At 37.8% G+C, this 23,563-nt stretch overlaps 1 protein-coding gene across 1 annotated transcript; it reads left to right on the top strand.

Annotated features, from left to right (window-relative positions):
- Positions 1 to 7,750: 7,750 nt before the first annotated feature.
- Positions 7,751 to 22,704, top strand: LOC139711269 (BPTF-associated chromatin complex component 1-like). Its single transcript, XM_071623179.1, has 6 exons — positions 7,751 to 7,834; positions 10,407 to 10,501; positions 11,769 to 11,870; positions 12,799 to 12,974; positions 13,951 to 14,064; positions 22,402 to 22,704. The coding sequence occupies exons 1-6, from the start codon at positions 7,817 to 7,819 to the stop codon at positions 22,467 to 22,469; spliced, it is 573 nt and encodes a 190-aa protein (XP_071479280.1). The 5' UTR covers positions 7,751 to 7,816; the 3' UTR covers positions 22,470 to 22,704.
- The last annotated feature ends 859 nt before the right edge of the window (positions 22,705 to 23,563 follow it).

Raw genomic sequence — 23,563 nt, 5'->3', positions numbered from 1 at the left:
TTATAATCGTTTAACTCGTAACACGAAACTGTTATCACAAAAAATGATATCATGTCACTGTTCGATACATACTGTCATAATAACGCATGTAATTATGATGTCACAATATCAGCCCTAATGAATATCACTGAAATTGCAGAAAATAGCCGTAGGCTGTGTACTACCATAATGTATTATGTTTGATGATATTGCTAGAAAAAAAAAAGGAGTTGTAAATGATATGTCATACAGAGAATAAATAACTCGCATTAAATCAAATCAAATTATCATGATCATCACCATTATCACATAAATGCATTGCATGATGATCATCATTTTCAAAACTGTAACATTTATTTGTTATTTTTTGTAATGATGTCATCATAATCTTTGCAATGATTACAGGGAAAATTGGTGATCAAATGATCATTATTCAAAAAAGAGTGACGTATAAGCGGGAGGGAAAACGCATAATATAAAAACGAGAGAAGAATGTTAAAAAAAACATGAGAGTAATCCAACGTTATCTCTCAAGACTCGATCTTTTGATCAATGGATAACACTTGAATTTATTCAGTGAATGGCATCATCTAAAACTATAGAATCTAAATATTGTGCATGCACGCTCTCGATGATGAAACAAGAAAAGTGAAATATTCATTTTGGGTGGGATGAGATGTACATCTGACTTTTAAGGGACTCCTTCATATGCCATGATTCATGACACAAATGTAGCACAACATTTTCAGATATATCTTTCCTAAAAAGTAATATTTGCAGGTAACAAATTTCTCCTCACGTGGACTAGACTATGTCTTGAATAGAAGGGCATGCCCGGTCACGTTCTCTCATCTTCAGTTGCATTTTGACTCCACCCACCTATTCCAGTCGCTGGGGTCACCACGCATTAAGTCTCATCGAATAATCATCACCAGGGGCTTAATTACACATTACTCTTTGAGACATCATAACAGTCTTTTTATTTATTACTTTGTTTGTCTTTAGTCTATAGTAAAGAATACTTGTAAAGATAACCAACCCCTCCCATAAAAGATTACACTGTCTATAGAATATAGAAGACATGCCCAGTCACGTTAATTCTCATTACCATGTGACTCCCACCCACTGGCAGTGCATGGCGTCACTTCTCAACAGCTTCTGGAAGAGGGCGTGTCTCTTATGAAATAGTTGTTTTATTCTCCCATGATGTTCATAAAAGCATAGTGCCTGCTGCAAGGTGCAACAGTCACTTTAATGTTGTGAAACAGAGACTGTTTTGCTAATTTTGGTGGATTCTTGAAATCTATTACGCTTCCCCCGAATTACTGAAAAAGAATATTATTTCAACCAGGCGACACGTCTCTTCCAACTGGGTGAAGATGCAGCGGATTCAAAGAAAGAAAGGACTGTTCTTTGGTGATCGTCGAGTAAAGTTGACGGTGATTTGGTCGCTGCTGATCATAACCCCGAGTCGAGTTAGCTCTTGTGGCGACGCGGACACTGTCGTCACCACTCCCGGTACCACCCCTGCCAATCTTCAGCGGCTCGCCTGCGAACCGCTGTTCATTCCTCAGTGCGTCGATACCGGCATCTACAACGAGTCGGCGCTTCCCAATTTGCTGGGGCACGAGACACCGCAGGAAGCCATGCTTTACTTTCACGAATTCCAGCCGCTGATCCAGTTCGGATGTTCCGACGATTTATCCATCCTCCTCTGCTCGGTGTTCGCGCCCGTCTGTACGGGGTCGGGAACGCTGGTCCCGCCATGTCGGTCCCTCTGCGAGAGCGTCAGGGATGGCGGTTGCTTGGACGTCCTAGCGAGTTTCAGCTTCCCGTGGCCCGAGAGTCTGGCCTGCGAGCGGTACCCGGCTGAGGGGCAGTGCTTCGACGGAACCTGCAAATGGCAACAGAACCTGTAGGAATTCGCTGCTCGCCCTGGAAATGAAAGAGTTACATCATCGGCGATGGATCTCCAGACATTTCATTATCATGACAGATACTCATTGTGATATATCTCGCCATAGCCACAGTCAATTGTTCACCAGTTGCGTTCTTCATAATGTTTAGACCAGTTGGAGACGTTACTTCTCTATAAGATAGCCATTAAAAAAAAACAAACATGTAAACAAAACTGAATATTATGCCTACATTGCTGTTCAGACTTTTACAGGGATCAGTATGAGTTTGGTTGGCATGAAAGAGGTGCCTTGAATTGCCCCCCCCCCCAAAAAAAATGTAACCTTTACAATGTGCAACATCTCCATTTTTTGATAACTTCATAATTCATTTTGGTTCCTAACATGAAACTAACCGTCTGATACTTCCTTTAGCATCTCTTTGCAATTCAGACGACATTCAGAACTAAAATGAATTTGTGCGAGATGTATAGATTTCAGCATTATAAGACATAAACCATGAAATGCATTCCTGCTGTTCCTGCTCGTGAAAATCTTCCACATCGCTGCCTTAGACCAAACACCTGTTTGCCTACAACTCATCGTATCTCTCTTGAAAAAAAAAAACCCAACAACAAACAAAATTGATAGTTTCATTACTGAGTCGGAAAACCGAAGGTAGTATATAGCAAGGTTTGGTTCGGTATGCATAAAAACCTCTGTGCAGGAATCTTCAATTGTGCATTATGATATAATGATTGCTTGGTCACGTAGAAGCGCGTTTCATATTTCAGGTGTCGTATTACGTCATTGATTCGATGAGATTATTAATGCACGTTATACAAATATGTCACAGGCCTTGTTGGCTATTAAGAGTTATACGTCTTATTTTCTTGTTCTTGTTTTAGTTATTCTGTATACTGCACTCCTTTATCTTTGGAGGCGTTGCATATGGCAATAAATTACAGGCTGATGTCAGAAAACGAAAGTTTTAGTCCCGACTGAGAAGATGTACAATCCATGCACTGCACTTACTTTAATTTCTCATGATACAGTGGACTCCCGCTATAACGAAGTCCTCGGGACCGGCAGTTTTCTTTCGTTATATCAAAATTTCGTTATAACGGCATAAATACTAGTAAACAATAAAGAGCATATTATAGAGTGGATACACTGTTATGTTGCGACCTCATTTTTTTGTACTTCGTTGCAACCGGAATTCCGTTATAACCATGTTCGTTATATAACGGGAATGCACTGTTGTTATTAAATAACATTTATGACAGTTATTCGATCATTGCTTGCGCGTCAGTGCGTATGTTTATGTGAATGCGAGTGCGCTATCAATATAAACGACTACCGACGAAATCCATTGAATCCATCACGCATGCATCTACAACCTCAACTTGGCATTTCTGAGCTGGTTTTGATAAAGTATGATTCAAATGTGATGTATATATAAATGAAGAGTTTGTTCGCAAAAACCGAGAAGTCCATTTTTGAAGATTTTGAAGTAGGGTCTCTACCAAAAAGTACAAAATGATATCTTTAAAATGATATATTGGTCACGACAAATAAAGGTACCTTTTTTAAGTTATGGTCAAAAGAAGCAAAAAAATTCTTATTATTCTCTTTATTTTTCTTGGCCTTTAATCGCAAATATCTCAATTTGGCAAATATGGACTTATCGGTTTTTGCAAACAAACTCTTCAAATATATATGCATGTATATAAATATATTATATATTATATATATATATATATATATATATATATATATACCCTATGTATGTGTGTGTGTGTGTGTGAGTGTGTGTTTGTGATAAAAACATAAAATGGCATTAAAACGCTTCATCCTGGCAGGGAAGCGCATGTTTTGGAAACAAGACACTATTTTTTTTTTTACGTATATGCATACATACATACATACAAATGTTGTTGTTATTATTGTTGTAGTAATTTGATTACTGAAACTGCACCGGTCTTACAATCGAGACTTAGTGGACAGTTCCAGCACATTTATTTTCATTACATTTAGGTATATACTGTATATCATTAATATCAAAGAACAAAAATGAAACAATATAAAAAAAATACAGTGGATTAACTAAAAAAGTATTTCTGTATACGACATCTACACAATTATGAAAGACTAATTTTTAACGAGGCCTGAAGAAACCACATAAGCAGAGCTTGTAAACGGGTTCGCAGTAGAGATGAGACACAAACTGAGTATACAAAGAACGATCTATACATCTAGGAGCTTAAAGGGATCGTAATATAGTTTTGGTTGTGACCTAACTTCAGGATTATGACATTTTTGGGTGAGATAAGGAAAAAAAAACTCTTATGAAAAATGAAAGAGCATGAAATTCCAAGAGCAATTAAATGTTTGAGTTTTGAAATGGCTGAGATGCCCAAAATAGAGCAATCATATAATAAAATGTGGAACCCACCTTTTATGATGATCGCTTTGTTTTTATTTGTTTTTGGATGTCTCAGCTATTCCAAAACATATTTTTATCAAATAAACTTTGAATTCTTCTTAGAATGGCATGCTCTATACTATTTTATAGGTGCTTTTTTGTATCTTGCAAAAAGTTAAAAGCCCAATTCTCATCTCCACTAATACTATACTATCCCTTTAATGGCAAGGTATACCCCAAGGGCAAAAAGAAATAAAAGAAGACAGTGAGAAAAACTATAGGTGAAGAAGAAAAGCTAACACAACTATACAAGATAAAGGTTATGTTCGTATAAGTAATGAGAAGAAGAGATAGATTGACATGGAAACAAAATACTGAGACATTATGACGGAGCATAAAGATAACATCATATATGAAATATATAGTTAAGGTGATTATGATAAGGGACAGAATTATAATTCTTGCAAATGTAACCTACTGCAAATTATGGGAATAAAAATCATCAAAATCAAACAACACTGTATGTGATTATTTAGCTTTTTTAAAAATTCAGTACATTGTACAGACGTGGGATTTATATTAGACAATCCCATGTGGGACAGACTATGTAAGGTTTTGTGTAGGCCCTACAGATGAGTCACCCTATAGATGATTATTCACCTTAAACCTGCGACATCAACGCATGCTGTGGATATAATGTCGAGTGCACATTATGAGACCGACACCCACGGGTCATGGAACCCACGAGCCCTTAGCCCATGAGTCATATAGCCCACGAGTTATACAGCCCACAAGTTATATAGCCCATGATGAGTTCGACACCAACCAAACAAGGCCCACGAGAAATTTGATTTGATTTGGTATATTTGATTTGCTTTGATTTATTTATTCTCTGTATGGCATCGTTTACAGTTCCTTTTTTTGGCAATATTTAAGGGAACATAGCGGAAGCCCCGCGTTGTTATGTCGAACTCTTGCTGGGCTGTTTTTACCTATAGTGTCGAACTCATGGGGTTTATGACTCAAGGGCTGTATGACACAATCATGATGAACCCTTTTTTCAATGTCGAACTTGTGGGTTGTTCTATGACTCGTGGGTGTCGGTCTCGTGGGATGACCTCATTGTGTCCCCTACCCCCTTACATCCATATACTCGAGTATTCAACTATATATATATATACGTACGGGTACAGTATGCGAGGTAAATAACAACGGATCTATTGCTAGTATTCTTTGTAGAGCATACAAGAGAGATACATTGAAAAAGTAACTGATCTGTTTAAACTGTTAAAAAGTGGATTCTAAAAGCCTGCATGCTAATGTTTGATGAGCATTACCCGAAGCTGTATTATTCTATTATATGTCATAATTTAGATAAAGATAGTCAAATAAGAGAGGACTATATAGACTCAACAAGATAGGTCTATTCGTATCTAAAGGGATATCAATAACAATTTGTCAATTGCGCCAATTGTGTCAATATGTGCAATCATATACCTTTCTCCAAGAGACTCTTGTTACAGCGAAGAACTCTAGTTTGAATTAAAAAAAAAAAAGAAGATGAGTGTGGTATCTAACATAACGTCAAGCGGTGGTGTTTCTGGGGTACGCTGATACATATACATCATCAGAATAGCAAAAATAGTGTACTCACGGTTTTCTGCACGTTCAAAGATCTATTTGTCCTTTTTAACTAGGTAACTTTTTAAAAAATTCAGAAATGAATGTGCGCAACAGAGCGTATGAATCTTCATGGGGAAAAAAACAAAACGCATTTTGAGTCGTCTGTGAAAAGATTGAACGACATATTTATATTATCATCAGATGATCGGAAAAACTTATTAATACACTTTATATTACGTATAAACAGAAGTGGACATGTATGATAGACTGCGAGGTACATCATAGTAGATTCCTTGCAGATGTAACTTATAAGATCATAAAAAACCCAACAGGACCTATTGTTTTCTATTGGTGAGGTATGTATATAGGATCCTGACCCACTCCAAGGCCTTCCCTGGTTTCCCAGGCACGTAGTGGGTTTGCGGCTGTATTATAGAATCCAAATAGCGACTGTGTCGAAAGCCTTAATTGGAGAGATCAGGAAAAAATTTTCGTCACATGAGTAGGCCCTACTTATCTGTACTTTATAAGACTTTTATAGCGTGTGCTACCGATCCAGTCGAAACAACCTGTAAAGTAGGCCTTTCGTGTCACTTTGTTTATTAGGGGCCTATCTATATTATACCGAAGAATGTCGAACAAACATCACCTTTTGTGTGCATAGGAGCAGAGTTAGATATTATACTTAGATTACGCAGTCCCATGAATTGAGAAATATGTTTATACTTTCAAATATCAGGGCGAATATAGGCCTAGTAGGACCTATAGTCAAATTTAATGTAGGCCTAGGCTATAGCTAAGGTATACTAAATAGCTGTAAATAGTCATTCGTTATATTTTCACAGTTCAGTGATATTGATATATTTAATTTTAGCTATTTTAGATTTATAATCAGGGATATATTTTTCTCTTGTTTTCATCAAAATTTCATCAATGTCATCATTCATTCATCTTACTTTTTTTCTTTCTTTTTGTCGTTTTGTTTGACTGGAGTTTGAGCACGGTCTCATCCAAAACAACCACCACAAGTCGGCCTGGTCGGGCTATCAACGAACCTATGGAACGCGGAAAGAAGAACATTTAGTTTTGAACAGTACGATGCCCATAATAATATAATTAGGGCTTTTATGGTCACCGTACTGACATATATGGCCTTTATGTCTCTTTATTATGATTAAAGTTAGAATGAATTTTAGTACTGAGTACCGTAATGAGATAATATAATGGCTCAATTCATTAAAAGAAATGAAAAATAAAAAAAGAGAATGAAAAGATCATACATGATACTTGGGCCAGTACCAAACACATGACCGTTTTCAGGAAAAAAGAAAGAAACTTAGGCCTAGGCCTAGTAGCCCATCTTATAGAGCTGCAACAAGTGTCCCAGCTGTTTAAAGGTATATCAAATATGACAAGCGGAAGGCAATTAGTGGAAAGATAATGAAAAACAATGAAAATCATAAATCATGTGTTTTTTTTTGTTTGTTTGTTTGTTTGTTTGTTGTTGGTTTTTTTTTTTTGGGGGGGGGGGGGTTGATGCCCAAAGGGACGACTTGAAATACTCGACATTGAAATAAGTAGTCATATGAACCTCATTATTCACTACTCGTTACAATAAATGACTGATGCTGGTGCCTATTTGATTGCTTTGTTTTGTCCTTTTTTTTCAGAAACATAAATAGGCCTATGCAATTCTTCGTTGTGCGAACGCTCATGAACACTTGACTCAGTGGACTGCATACTACGCCTGTTGTGTAACATCCTAAACACTTCTGACGTTAAATAATACCACTGAGTACCACATCGTCGGCATCCCATACTTCCAGTGCCCAACTCAACGCAATCCAAAGCCGCGCTGATTTCTAGACCCGTGGATCAACAAACCAGATAAACAATGAGTTCGGCTGGAAAGGTAGAGTACAATCGTGTGGTAGTTTATTGGTTCAACCTGGCCGTAACATGATATTAACACTAGTTTCTATCTTAGTTATCGGATTCTTATGCTGTTTTTACGCGTAAGTAAATCCAGTGATTGTGTCGAGCTTTCTTTCGTGTTCGGCGTTAGGAGTATTATGTTGAAAGGCGATGGCGTATCCGGTCACATAACCGCAGCAGCGACCCGGTACACGTACCGACTGGTTACAGCGCCCCGCGCCGGGGTTGCCGGTCACAGTAATAGCATTATTGACTTAAAGATCAGTCTGTAATTTATCTGGTCGTTGGGGATATGTTCCGCGGAGACTGCGTCGGGCTTCCCACCGAAAAAAGGGACTCCTCCGGACAGACAGATCTTTCTCATACGTGATAAAAAAAAAAAGAAGAATAGCGTTAACGTAAACAGTTAGCGGTTAGAGTTGTTTACTTATTAGGAGTCTAATGACATGTACATCACTTCATCAGATCTCAGGCTGAGCATAAAAAAACGGGATAAGTAATGTTAACTATAATAATAGCGTTAAGACTAAGAGTAGAAGTCTATTTGCACAACAGCGAACAGGTACCTTAACGTTACAGGTATTGAGGTAACTACACGCAGCCGCTGTCGCGAAGCGACAGCGGCTGCACCTCTATTCCTTCGCAGACGTTGTTATGGTTCACTGTTTCCTTCATGAATATCTTTATCAATCGTGGAAAACTAAAATATAAGGAATTATCGTAATCTATGACCATCAATTTCATTCAATAATCGGTATGCGATTTTTTGTTTAATTACGTCAAAAACTTACCGAAATCTGTGGCTGAAATCAGGTCTGTAAACGTCCTTACTGCTTCACTCCTCATCTGCGTGTTATATGAATGGCATTCACTCTCGTATACTACAACGTAGATAGTCGGGGCGGAAGTGATGAGATAGTCGGATGACCCCGACTAAAAAAGGTCAAATCATTGCCGGTGCAGCACGCGCGGATCTACTACAAGCTTTACGTAACACATGAAACGCACGGGCGCACGGGCGTACATAAAAAGCAACCACTTCGGAATGCGCATGCGTGGTAGTTTGTTGATTTTTGTGAAGTTCTCGAAGGAAAAGATGCGCCACCGCACGATCTACTCCGAAAAATTCAACAATAAGGTCTGGATACCAACAAAACGCCGAATTCAACTCAACCATCAGGAAAATACGCTGTAGGTTAGTGTTGCAAATTATATTACTCTTAAAATCATACAAAATAAAAGGTATTTTATGTGATTTTGCCGTCAATAGTGACGGTCGTTTACAACGTTGAAACACTAACACATGTCAGACCCTGTGCGCAGCACAGTGTCTGGTCAGGCTACCTTACAGGTAACCGTTACACAATTCAAGTTGAAAGACGAATCCACACATCAAATGCAAAAAAAAATGTGAAGAAAGTGAAGGCAAGCAGGTTGAAAACACGTCTGCAGCTGCTGAACAGCGCCCTCACGATAAAAAGTGCTCTGGGTGAAGTTGGATTTATCTAACTACGTTATAGGCCTAACCTTGTCATGTTGTTACCCTTCTAACGTTAAAACTAACGACGTAACATTAGTTAGTATCTTTAACGTTAGTAGGCCAACACTCCAGCATATGACTGAGGTAAATTATCTGTAAAGTGAAATATCCATATTAGACTTCTAAACATTGTAATGTTAGATTTTGTTGCATTGTCTTCAGTACCAGGTAGTTTTTGTACTGATCTGAGCCTAGCCTGACCAGACACTGTGTGAGGTCGCTATTTATAGCGACTGGGCTGTGTAACAGAGCTACCAAGTCTCACGCATTCTGCGTGAGACTCAAGCATTTCGGGTCTGTCTCACAATCACACGCATGGCACCCATTTTTCTCACGCATCTGGTGAAGTCTGCAATTTGGGCCAAAAATAAGGAGCATAGCTCAAAGGATTAAAGTGATAGTTGCAATTGAAGGTATATTTCCCTTGTGCCTTTCAAAATTAGTAAAAAATAGTCACTTATAAAGTATGCACCAGATCGCATCATTAAGAACTAATAATTAAAAAAAAGCTCCCTACCATGGGAGGGGGACATCCTCCTCGTTCGTGTGCGCATGCGCGCGAACGCCGAGACGCCGAGTCATAAAAATCTCACTCATAAAAGTTTTTTGAACTTGGCATCTCTGTGTGTAACCTTATACTGGGCCTAATGTTAGTATACTATAACTGCAGATTTATCATCTTCTTCTTCTTCTTCTTCTTCCAGTAAAGTACAGACCGCCGTTGGCGTATTATCGTACTTGTGCTTGTCAAGTGCCCAGATGAAAAGTGCGAGTAAAAGGATCACTACAGATTCTATATGTGCAATTAAAAAAGACAGAAGAGGCTTAACGAAGCCTAATCTGTTTACCCCCTGTTTGAAGAACTGTAGAGAGGTGCTTCGACTTATACTTGGTGGTAAAGAGTTCCATAGTTTAATTGCGTCAGGAAAGAATGTCTTCTGATATCTAATAGTAATATGATCTATCTAATGTTCTACAAAGCTGTTTTATGATATTCTAATGTACATAGGTTGGCGAGATATTCTCGGCGGCCGGGGCAGCATTCAGCCAGCTAGGAGAACTGACCATGCAGCTGTATCCCTCCTCTGACCAGGCTCCAATGAGGTACTTCCAGCTACAGTATGTGATTTACACTGTAACGTTAGACTGTTGTTCTCCTGCAGCTGGTGTCCCATGCTTGCTGGGGAACACATTGGGTGACCTGGGGGGTGTTTCATCAACGTTTGTCGGTGCTGACAACTTGAATCACCATAGTAACAGTCAGTGACCAGAGCATCTCAGCCAATCAAAACCAAGGATTTTGCTGAAATTGGTCAGTGCCGACAGTTGTCGGCGCTGACAAGCGTTGATGAAACACCCCCCAGAAGTTCATTCGGTGCAAATTCTTGCGCTGGTATTACCTTCCAAACATCCACCTTACATTTTACAATTTACCCTTTGCTGTCTAGTATAGCAAGTCGCCCATAATTTGACCATAACACCATCCAAAATTTGACCACCTGCTACACGTAGAAACCTATGCTTTTGTGCAAGGTCAAATTTTGGTGTGGGAGGTAGAACCTTGGTGTATGCGATGATGCCAATAGTTGATACCTCTAATGCAATTGTAGGTCTAACATACTCTTTTACATATTGATTTAACAATGGAGCTTGAGTTCCATCACCAATGGTCAGATTAGTGCTGGCAATACACAATACTTATCATAATTATTTCTCCCCAACACTACGTCACTTGACTCACTTGTGCTGTCTTTGTACCACCTTTTTTTTTAACAAATAAAGACAGAATAAACTGACCAGAAAGAATATAAATTATTAGTGGAAAAGTGAGCAAAGAAAATGGGATTCCATCGGGATTCGAACCCGAGACCTCGGGATTGCTAGACAATCCGGTCTAGCAATCCGGAGGTCTCGGGTTCGAATCCCGATGGAATCCCATTTTCTTTGCTCACTTTTCCACCTTTTTTTTTAGACACAAGTCTGTAAGTGAAAAAAAAAAAAGGCCAACATTTTTGCATTTATAACCATCATTTCGACACAAATGGATATCAAACCCTTCACAATAAATATTTTGCATTCTTAATATAGAGTTGTATTAGATCATGTAAAATTTGAAATCTGTTCAGATTCTTGATTCTGATCAAATTTTGAAGAAAAAAAAATTGATTCATTTTCATCATATTCCACATTTATGGTTGGTATTGCCTTAGTAGTATTGCACTGATTAGGTGAGTAAACTTGGCAATAAATAATATGCTTCTGCAATGTGCATATGTGCATAGTCTATGCTTTTGTTTTACCTATATGTTTTGTTTTACCTATACTTTGTGTGTGTGTGTGTGTGTGTGTCTTCTTTTTCTTTATCTTTTAGTGGGAAATGGACAGATGATGAAGTGGAGATGCTGCGAACAGCCATAAAAAAATTTGGGGATGACCTTCAGAAGATCAGTGACGTGATCAAGACGAGGACAGTGTAAGTTCAATTCAGTTTCTTTTCCCTCATTTCAACATTTGGCTCATGTACTGCAACAGGTTTATAAAGATTACTTACAAAACATTAAGTTGATTACAACACAGTGATTCATTTGGATTAGGTCTGGCTTATTCAACAGTATTTATTTCAAATTTAATTCCATTTAGGTAAGGCTTTGAAATTCAAATCATTTTACAAAATATTTAATATTGATGCACAGAAAATAATTGGAACACTGCTTGAAGGTATGGATGTGTCTCTAATCTTCACAGCGAAGATATAGTGCAGGGTGTGGACAATTCAAATCTGTCACTCACACCTGGGCAAAATACTTTGTACATGCACACATACGGCAAGTGCAAGAATGCATGTGCACTTGCACAATGCAAATTTGACTTTGTTAGTACACTGTCAAGGGATGTTGGTGTCCTTTGGTTCTTTTTTGTGTACTCTTCTTCTGACTTTACCTTAATATGAAGTGCCCTATTTTCTCATCCATTTATCGGTATTTAGTAAGCATTTTATGATGACATGAGGTAGAGCCTGATAAACCAAGTTGCTATCTTAAAAATTTCATTTGCAGGGGGAAACAAATGTAAGAAAATTCACATTTCAACAGAAATATTGTTTCACATTCTCAGTGTTTGTTTGTTTGTTTTTTTTCTCTTGTAAGCCGTGAGCAATGTGTTCCACTCTGTAATGGAGTAACCATCTCACCAATGACATTGATTATGATTATTATTAATCATTCAATTTGAATAGTGAGAGCAGTGCTGGAAAATCCAGGTAGGATCCAGTTTTTCTTTAATATTTTACTGCCATTCATTCCTCATATCCATTGTCTTTTTCAGAGGAATCTTAAAAGTCTTTGATGCCTCTGCCCTCATTTGATGATATCCATAACTCCATATATTTTTTTTTTTTTCAGGTCTCAGATCCGTGCGGCCATCAAGAGAAAGTCGCTGGACGGCCAGGGGAAGAAATCGGGAGACAAGGCGGATGGAGGTGACAAACAGCGAGATCCTTCCACCGATCTGCTCCTTACCAGTCCCTCCACCCAGCGTTCTTCAAAAGATGAACCTCCCGCCAAGAAACAGAAGCATGGTGAGGGGCAGTGATAGTCATGATAATTTACTTAATTTACATACATGGTGTATTATTATTGTGTAATAGTAGTGATGGTGGTAGTAGTAGTAGTAGTAGTAGTATTAGAAGTTGTAGTGATACATATGTAGTAGTAGTAGTAGCGGTAGTAGTAGCTGTAGTAGTAGAAGTAGTAGTAGTAGTAGTAGTAGTAGTAGCTGTAGTAGTAGTAGTAGTAGTAGTAGTAGAAGTAGTAGAAGTAGTAGTACTGTAGTAGTAGTAGTATGACTATTACCAGTGATATGATAATCAATTCCACAACCATCATCATCAATATTTTTACTCCAAACAAGAATGATTATGGTGAGGACTTGATAATGATGTAAGAATGAAGGAGATTTTTTAAAAAGAATATTTTTGATCATGTAGTAGTAATCATAGCAACTATTCTACATCATGCCAAATCCCTCTTTACCTCTGCTTTTACGATAATCCAAGGAGGTGCTGTGTTCACAGTGTGCACCCCATATTTGCAAAAATTTGTTTTCTTGACATGTGTATTACAGTGTGCTCCTGTTACAGTGAACATGGTTATAATGAAATTCCGGTTGCAACGAAGTAAAACTCAGGCTGCAACATTATCCACTTTATATCTGTTATTGTTTATATGATATGTAACCACATTTCGAAATAACAAAAGAAAACTGCTGGTCCTGAGGACTTCGGTATAACAGGAGTCTACTAAACTACCCATCTCAAGCTATCGGATGGCTGAAGTCGTGAGAAAATTTTGAATGCCATGATAAAGTTATAATCTCTGAGTGTACACCTGTATGTGATTGGTATACAAGAATGCGGGTATCACAATATTCATGCAGACAATAGCTATGATCAGTCTGAGCAGTGCTGTTGTATTCGTAATTTCAGATGCACAGGGACTTTTGCATGGAAGAAAAGTTGTGTTCTTCACTGAATTTCACATTTTCCCATTTTCCAGCTCAAGAAACACCTAATGATTCCTTAGTTGACATTGAGGGTATTGAGGACAGCACAGCCTCGCCGTCCAAGAAACTGGGCCTGGATAACATTCAACCAGCAACTGCAGTTGGAGGTAAAATATGAATGACTGTTTTTCTTCTGCATATGTTTCTTGTTGCTGCGGAGACACATATGCTATGACACACATTGATTCGCAAATAACCCAATCTGAGAAAAAAAAAAAAGTGGTTGTTCCACTTAATCATCTGTGGCCTGCCATTATTTTCTTCATAAGCATGCAAAAAGTTCTTCCCTGAAAATAAAATCTAAACCTGTGCATGCCTTTTTGTACATGTACATGGAAATGGTTGCTCTTGGCAACTGGATACCTTGCTCAACATAGCAACAACTATTGTATGCAGACTAACATCACACTTGTTCGACAAATATCCCGTTGGAACAGGGGATGCCATGGGGGATGATTACAAATGCCAATGATGGCAACAATGTATTCTGATCAAGTACATAGATTATACCAGGTATGTTTAAATTTAGAAATGATGCAGACTTTCTCACATGCTAACTAAGTATATATCGTCGCTGGGGCAACAAGACCTCGCATCTACAAAATGTCAAATGTTCAGGAGCTCTAGGCAAAAAACATGGCAGCCAAAGCACTACACCGAATGGGATAGCCTTTCCTTTGACATGCAGTGGTGGCTTCATTTTTGGAGTAAGACAGTTGGGATTTGGCCAGGACATCACTTAACCCATTGTTTGACCATTAATCAAAAAAAGTCATTTTCACCAAAATTGCAGATACAAGGTCTTGTCACCCCAGCGACGATATGGAAAGGGGGAAAATAGAGTAATTCATTTATTCTCCTCAGGTATTTTCGTGTCTTTTGTTGAACAAAACTGAAAAAAAAAAACCAACAACAGAACATACATTGTGACTCTTACCACACCACACACATACACATGCATCCAACACTCGACCTCAAAACATAAGACAAAATCATTTTCTGTGTGATTTACAATGCACCTTCTAAGGAGCAATCATAAGCCATCATTTTTATGCCTCCGCCACGAAGTGGTGCCGGAGGCATTATGTTTTCGGGTTGTCCGTCCGTCCGTCCGTCCGTCCGTCCTTCCGTCCGTCCGTCCGTAATGAATTTTGTGGACAAGGTAACTATCAAAAGCTGTTGAGGTATCCTAATGAAACTTGGCATGTATGTGTATTAGGGGGTGAAGTTGTGCCTATCAACTTTTGGGTGCACGTGCTCAAGGTCAAAGGTCAAAAGGTCAAGGTCAAATACATAAAATTTCACTATTTCCACCATATCTATGCAATGCCTGAAGATATTTTCTTGAAACTTAATGTATACATGTATTACCCAATTTTAGATTCTCTGGTGAAAGTTAAGGTCATGAGGTCAAAGGTTAAAGGTCAAAAGGTCAAGTAAAAGTATTAAAACTTCTTTTCTTTCTCTGTAAATTGGAAAATTGTTCAAGGTATCTTCATGGAACATAGTATACATGTACTGACTGGCAGTGATTATCTAGAGAATGTAGGGTTCATGGGGTCAAAGGTCAGGGGTCAAAGGTCAAGTGCAACACTTCAAAATTTTACTATTTCCCTCATGTTCATGCAATGCCAGCAGGATTAGTATTTTTTTTTTTTTACACTTGGTGTATGCATGTGTAACCTAATAGAAATTCTCTGGAGAGTTTTTTTTCTTTATCTTTTTTTATTGCCTCAAAGGTCAAAAGGTCAAAGATCAAGTGAAAGTGCTGAACTAACTTTTCCCTCCATATCTCGGAAGTGGCTCAATTTATTGTGAAACTTACAGCATATCTATGCATGTTCTACCTGAAAGTGATTATCTTATGAATTTTAGGGTCTAAGGCCAGATGAACATGGTAACAATTTACTATTCAGTACAGAAATTGCACTTTTTCTCCATACCGGTACCATGAAAATTACTCAATGCATAAATGTATGAATGGGTCAAAGTCAAGTTAAAGTCCTTAAATCCCCAAATACATGCTCTCCTATTCATCCAATTAAACCAAGTTCAAGGAAGGTGAACATTCAACACATTTCTGACAAACTTGTCATTTCAATATTTTGCCAGTTTTGTGAAAATGTAATCACACATTGTCCACATGTACTATCTAGACCTATTAGGAGAATCATGCATTATGGCGGAGGCATACCAGTCGCCATAGCGACATTTCTAGTTTTTACACCCCTTAAGTTTGATGCATGCTTCCATTTCACAATGCACCACCACAGAATAGCGTGTGGAAAGCTAAATAGTGTATGGAAAGCTTTTTGAGCCTTGCCCTTTTGGCTGATAATGTCTTTGAATATACTGTATAACATTTACAAACTCTCAGATCTTGGCATTGTGTGATAGCAAGTCTTGTGGCCACTCTGTGATTTGCATTTTGTGATATTGCTGACCTCAGCAGCGTTCAGGGACTCTGAGTCATCAATATGACGAGATCTTTATCCAGTGGTCTGCATTTATTTTGCAATCTGTGAAGTACCAGCAGAAATGAGCTTGGCCCCCATGATTTGTATTTTACTCTGATATCCATTACGTGAATGACGCTTGAATAAAATCCCCAACTCAGATAGGGTTGCCGTGTCATTCATACTCTTCACTCTTCCGGTAGTCCGTTTGAGAACTCAGAAGAGTATCGAGTGACCCTCTTCAGTAACTCTGCCCCCACCCTTTGTTTCATTTTAATTTGTTTGTGTTTTCTATATTAAAGGGGAATTCCTGATGATTTTTCATCATTTCACATCATGTAGTTCATAAATCTACAGTTCCATATATAGATTTGTGGAATTTATTGTGATTCTTCAGCAGAGAAACCAATAGTTTGAAGAACCCGAAACCAATTACACTGAACAACGATGATGACATAGGAGGCTCACATATTTCAGAAATGTAGCCGTGTAATTCCATTACAATACTGCCTGCTTAATAAGTTCTCCCGTGTATAATCTATGCATACCTTCTTCTTTTGTTCTGCTTCCTTGAGCCCCATCTCATGCACTCTTATGGTGAGGCTGCCATGTCATCATCCTTGTTTATTGCAATTTGTTATAAACTTTGAAAACATTAGTATTCATTCCAATCATTATGAATTGTGATGCCCTGTACTCAGTATAACTAATTCAAATGCTTGTTCAAATGTAAGTCTGAAAATCATCTGGAGGTCTCCTTTAAAGTAGCCCTGCACCAGATTGTGTGCCTGTTATTGATAGATCCTTAAATGAATCCTTGGACATGCCCTACCTACCGATATTATAACTACCTACCTACCAGTAAATTGTGAGGAGTGGAGCCAAGTATGCGACAGCATTGGGGTGGAAGCAACTGACCCACTTTGTTCTGCCTCCGACATTCTCCAGATGGCCCTCTTGATAGGAGAGTGACCATCGCCAAGTCTCAAAGTAGATGTATCGCAGGACTTGAAATGCACGTCCAAATCATTTTCAAGTTGGCTTTGATATGAAATAGGAGGAGAAACAGACAAGGAGAACTTAAAGGAGACCTTCGGATGATTTTCAGATTTTTGCATTTGAACAACTACATGTATAAATGAGTTGTACTGAGGACAGAGTTTTAGAATTTGTGATAATTGAGTTGAAGAATAATAATATTTTCAAAATTTAGAACAAATTGCAATGACCAAGGATGATGACATGGCAGAGTCACCATAAGAATGCATGAGTTAGGGCTCAAGGAATCAGAACAAAAGGAGAAGGCATGCATAGATTATACACAGGTGAATTTGCAAGTAAGCGGTATTGTAATGAAATTACACTGCTACATTTTTGTCCCCGCCGAACGAGTTCGAGCAGGGGACTATGAAACGGGCTCTGTACGTGTGTGTGTCCATGTGTCCGTGTGTCCGTGTGTGTGTCCGTGTGTGATCAAAATCTTCAATTTGCTACTTCTCTGTCATTTATGAGCCAATTTTGATTCTGTTTGCTTTATATGATGGCACTATGTGGGAGCTTTGAAACTTCTACACAGAATTTTGACCTTTGACTTCTTTGACCTTTGACCCTGATTTTTTACCCATATTGTACAATGGCTACAAAATGCTACTCCTTCGCCATTTCTAACCCGATTTCGATTCCGTTTGCTTTATGTGATGGCACCAGGTGAGGGCTTCAAAACTTCTACACAGAATTTTGACCTTTGACCTTGATTTTTGACCTGTATTGTACATTTTGCTACAAAATGCTACTTCCGGCAGGGACATATATTACGCACCTATATTACCTCCTATGTCATCATCTATGTTCAGTGTAATTTGTTTGAGGTTTTTCAAAGTATTGTTTCTCTGCTCAAGAGCCACAATAAATTCCACAAATCTATACGTGGAGTTTGTCGATTTATGTAATATATGATGTGAAATTATGAAAATCATCTGAAATATCCCTTTAAGAGGTTTCACCAAAGTTAAATTCGCTAAGTAACAGATCGATAGTAAGAGAGTGCCAGGACTTTTGTGTTGTATGTGTTTGCACAACACAAGTTTAACCACATAGGCATGTTGAAGAAGGTCAAATCTCCCAAGGACTAAATACCAAAAAAATTATCAAGTTCTGCTCGTTGACGTAAGAATCAATAAAAATCAATATTAAAGGGATTCATAGTTTTTGTTGAGATGAAGCTTTAGGTTTCCAACTTTTTTTTTGTTTTTTGTGAGACAATGAGAAAAAAAAAAGTATGCCATCCCTTTAAGAATTTATAAGTTATATCATTGGCATCAAAGTACTATTGTCTCGCAATAACCAAGCAGTGGTGACAGCTTCTTTGGGGTAAGTAATGTGGACGAAGAAGAATTATGAACCAAAAACATGATTTCTCTTATATGATTGTGCACAAACCAATGGTCGTAGTTGTGAGGTGATAATGATAATAATACATACAATTTCTATAGCGCCATTCTCCACTCTGATTAAATGCTCAGGGCGCTTTACATTAAAGCAAAAAGACTGAGAATACATACACCATAATAGAAGAAGATGAAAAAGGAGACATAAAAGTCTGTCTTCAAAACGCACTGCTAAACAAATTGGATTTTAGATTACTCCTAAAAGATGTTATGGAGCTTGAGTCTTTCTAGTTGACGTTATTATCTCTTGCGATTTACACATGTGAGGTTATGATCAGTATAGCTGTCCATTGAAAACATGAAAGTTTAAACTTTTATATCCTTTTTATAGTTTTGTTTTGTTTTTGTTTTTGTTTTGTTTTTGTTCTTTTTGTTTTTGTTTTTGTTTGTTTTTGTTTTTGTGTGTGTGTGGTTTTTTTTTTTTTTTTTTTTTTTTTTTTTGGGGGGGGGGGGGGGTTGCTGTGATTAAAGTCTTATCATCCTGTATTCTCTCATCGTACAGTGTACTCCCGTTATGATGAAGTCCTCAGGACCGGCTACTTTCTTTCGTTATATTGAAATTTCGATATACACTGTAACTGTGTTTGTTATAAAGGGAGTGCACTGTATATCAATCTGCTTACTTAAGTTGACAACAAATAGGTGTGGAATAACACTCGAAAGATGTCTCACAAAAGAGGTGATTGACTGACCTGCTATTCTGTGAAATTTTTGAGTGTGACCCAATCAGTTTGGAAATAAATAGATAGATAAATAAATACATAAATAAATACATTAATTAATAGATTGATAGATTGATAGATTGATAGATAAATAAATAAATAAATGAATGAATAAATAAATATATATATATATGTATAGATAAATAAATAAAGAAGAAAGAAATGGGAAGCTGTGAGTTGGTATTCTGCTGTCCCCACTCAAGTTTGTTTACTCTCTCTGATAATTAGCTTACAGTACGCCATCAAGGTGACATTGAAAGTCAGTCCCCCCCCCCCCCCCCCCCCCCCAACCTACTGGACTAAATCTGTTGATAGTACATCGACAAAACTGCAGACACAACTTAGATGTGTACTCTCTGTTCTGTGTGGGAATACTCGACAGCACGGCACATTTGCCATCACAAAATCATAGTAGTATGTATTTCGTAACACACTTTGTCCACTCTAAGCTAGTGCTCTTCTTTCAACCGTACCCTTGGATTGCTGATATGAGCATGCAGCATGCTTCAGATTAGTGCCCCATGTCTTGTGTTATCTGATACCACTTACAATTACGTTCTCCCGCATGTGTCGGACGTGGAGCATTATGTATTTACTCACGTATTGAAGTGCCACTACTTGTTCAGGTCTTTGTTTTGATCAACATGATCAGATTGGCACCACTGATAGAATTGATTTAAAAACATAAAGCCAATGGAAGTGTAAAAAAAAAAATGAAAGTTTCATTCAAGATCATACACACATTGAGGTAGTCGTGGTTGTGCAACCAATGCACACATTGTGAGGTAATTACCCTGGCACGCCATTGCTTCATCTAATTGGCATAACATGGTTTCAGTCAGTACTATTTCACTAACTGTCTTAATGTATGTCTAACTATAGTGAAACTGCTTTAGTTCCGTTTGTTTGATTTCCCTCTCGTCTATTTGTTAAAGGGGAATTTCCATTCTGATATTACGTTGCTTTGTATATAAACAGAAATGTCAAAATAAGGGAAATTTTAGAGAAAAAAAATCAGACACATGAAAAAAAGTTATGAATTTTACAAATATAGAGAGTAGGCAAAGTTTTGTCATTGAGTTGTTGAGAAGCTCTCCATTTGGTTTGTACACAAAAGTTCACCAACTCTCATTCTTCACTGTGAGAAAAACTTTCTTCAGACTTCTTTTTGGTACAGTGTATATGATTAGATTGTTATGTGCAAGATATATCCTCCTCAATGGATTAGTTCTCTCTGTTCCCAAAAATAGTTTAGACAAAGTAAAGATAAGTAATATTTTATGTGTTTTCATGCAAGGCAATGTGATATCTGGATGGATCTTACCCCATTTAAGTCAGCATGAACATGAAGTGATGTTGAACTTAAATCCCCCAGATACCATTTCTGTAAAAGCCACTGACATCTTGCACAGTGTGGCAGTTCTGTTACAATAGCAGGGTTACATGTAAGTTGTAAATTGCCAAATTCACCATTGATTGTAAGCTGCCATGCCACGCAGTCATCTGCAGGTATTTTTTTTTTTCACTTCGGTGATGAAAAGTCTAGAAACATCTTCCAAATTCTGATCATTATCGAGAAGAATGCCAGTGAAGCACCACTTGATGATGACATCATAACATGACAGAGTGTATATTATTGTTTGTATAAGTGTTTAATAATGATAACAGAACAGGGAATTTTGTCCCTCAATGAAATAAAAAAAAAGATGAAACATGGTTTGATTAAAATCACTTCTCTTCTCTCTTTCTTTCTTTCATCCCGATGTTTTCTGAACACCTTCCTGTTGCCGTACTCCATCCACCTTTAACCTCTGACCTTCACCATCACCTTCATTCATTTGCTGAGCATACTTTTTTTTTCTGAAATGCCATGCCCTTCTACTGTTCTGCTGTGCCTGCTGTTTTCTTCTTATTTTCATTTGGTCTTTATACCTCTCTGCATTAATTTTCTTCTTACACTTTCTTCATTGTGTGTTTGCAGTTAACCACAAGCAACTATCCCAACAGCTCTAGCATGTGTGTGAATGGCTGCCAGTTTATCCCTGTTGAGACATTATTCCTGTCCCCCCCCCCCCCCCACCCCTTATTGAAGAAAATTTGGTCATTTATGCAGAACTGCCAGCTATACTATTTTATGAGATTTATTTAAAGTATTCTTTGTTTTTATCATTCAAAAACAATAGAATCTTTTGATATCTTTTTGACAGAGTGTATGATTTAGCGTGCTTAATATGTGCAAGTTTTAAAACATGCACAACTAAAAAAAAAAAGAATTCTTGTCATTATATGCTTCTTTTCTTTGCTCGTGTCGTGCAAAGCATTTTTGTTTTCTGCAAAATAGAGCTGTATTTATGACCAGTTGCGCTTGGCACATTCTCTCTCTTACACACACTTTTTCTTTCTTATGCTATGCAAAAGCAACTGTAGACCCTTCTGAACAACTATGAATCTTCTTTTGCAATGAATCAAAGCTTGTTTGTTTGTTTGTTTGTTTGTTAGCCAGGCCACTCAAAGACACTCAACCTCCCCATCAATCAATGGAAAAAAAAGGAGAATGCACAATGATTACAAATATACACTGTAAATGTTCATATTGAATGAAAAATATGTGAATGAATACATACATCTGATGGTTGTTCTGAAGTAAATTCCCCTCCCGTCCTCTTCATTTTTTTAAAATTAATGCAACAACCCTTTTTGAGTAGTTTTGCTTTATTAGTCTTTTTTTTTTGTAGTAGCTACCTCCTGAGCACAGTGCTTTAGAAGTGTTCTTCATTTGTTGCTCTGCCGCCCTCTCTTGTTCATCTCCTCCTCTCCAGTCGACGTCAGACTCGAGGTCAACAATGTCGCATCAACCCCATCAGAAGTGGATGATTTGCAGCGGTGAGATGTCCGTGCAGTTCGTTTCCTTGACGACCAGTGGAAGTGGGAGGCGCCGCTTGAGGAACAGGGATGAGAAAAGGTTCTTTTGGGGGCAGGAGAGAGTGGATGGGGAGCAAAGGTTCTTTTATGGGGTGAGGGGTAGAGGTAAACAGCAAATTGAGAGTCACCACAGCAATTATTTTGTTTTCTTTACAAAACATTATTTTTATTTTTAAATCTGCCTTGCCACTTTAAAGGGGATGGCTAGTAACTGATCAGAGGGAATCAGTGGATATGCTTGGGGATGATTGTTCAAATCCTTGTGGGATTCGAGTACATTATGTATCTATTGTTAAATGTGAAAATTATTTGCTTCAGAATGGTCTCATATTCAAGTAATGTGTGGTTTAATGTTTCCAGGTTAGCATGCCTGTACAGTGACGGGGCATTAAACTGCACATTACTTGAATATGAGACCGTTCTGACGCAAATAATTTTCACACAACAATAGATATATAATGTACTCTTAAATGAATCCCACAAGAATTGGAACAATCATCCCCCAGTATTCCCACTGATCAGTTACTAGTCATCCCCTTTAATACTTTTATTAAATCAGACACATTATTGCTGAGAAACCTCGTAATTATTGGTAGTGCAAGTTGGTTGTAGAATGAGAAACCTGGTGGTGCTACCATTATTACACAATCAAAAGTTTGAAATATGCTAATTGTATGCTGTAGATTTAATAAGCTGCATACTTCATATCTCAAATCATTGTACATTGTGATTTCATTGTTGCAGCTTGAATAGTTATGTGTTTTGATTGTTATTTTATGGTGTTGTTTTATTGCTCCCGTACATAATGTGTCTCATCTCTTGATGATGGATGGTTTTGGAAATCTGCAGAGTGATTTTTGTTTTGTTTTTAATACACCAGGGTCCCGTTTCATAAAACCTGTTATAAACCTGCCACATATCTATGAAAAATTTGCGCTCAGCCAATCAGATGCAAGGATTTCAGTAGCTTATAACAATTAGCGTAACTTGTTTTTAATAAGTTTTATGAAACAGGGCCCAGAAGAGATAGGCCCAGGCAAGGTTGAATGTATACAGTGT

The sequence above is a fragment of the Diadema antillarum genome, unplaced genomic scaffold, assembly GCF_040938485.1.
Source record: "Diadema antillarum isolate AM-2024a unplaced genomic scaffold, OU_Dant_1.0 seq00001630_RagTag, whole genome shotgun sequence".
In the NCBI taxonomy this organism is placed as follows: Eukaryota; Metazoa; Echinodermata; class Echinoidea; order Diadematoida; family Diadematidae; genus Diadema; species Diadema antillarum.
Note: the sequence above shows the minus strand (reverse complement) of the source record. Positions and strands in the feature narration are given on the sequence as shown.

Excerpts from the sequence above, each read along its gene's own strand:
- LOC139711269 (XM_071623179.1), top strand. Across the intron at positions 10,502-11,768 it reads TCTGACCAGGCTCCAATGAG|TGGGAAATGGACAGATGATG; the intron begins GTACTTCCAGCT and ends TTTATCTTTTAG. Across the intron at positions 12,975-13,950 it reads CGCCAAGAAACAGAAGCATG|CTCAAGAAACACCTAATGAT; the intron begins GTGAGGGGCAGT and ends CCCATTTTCCAG.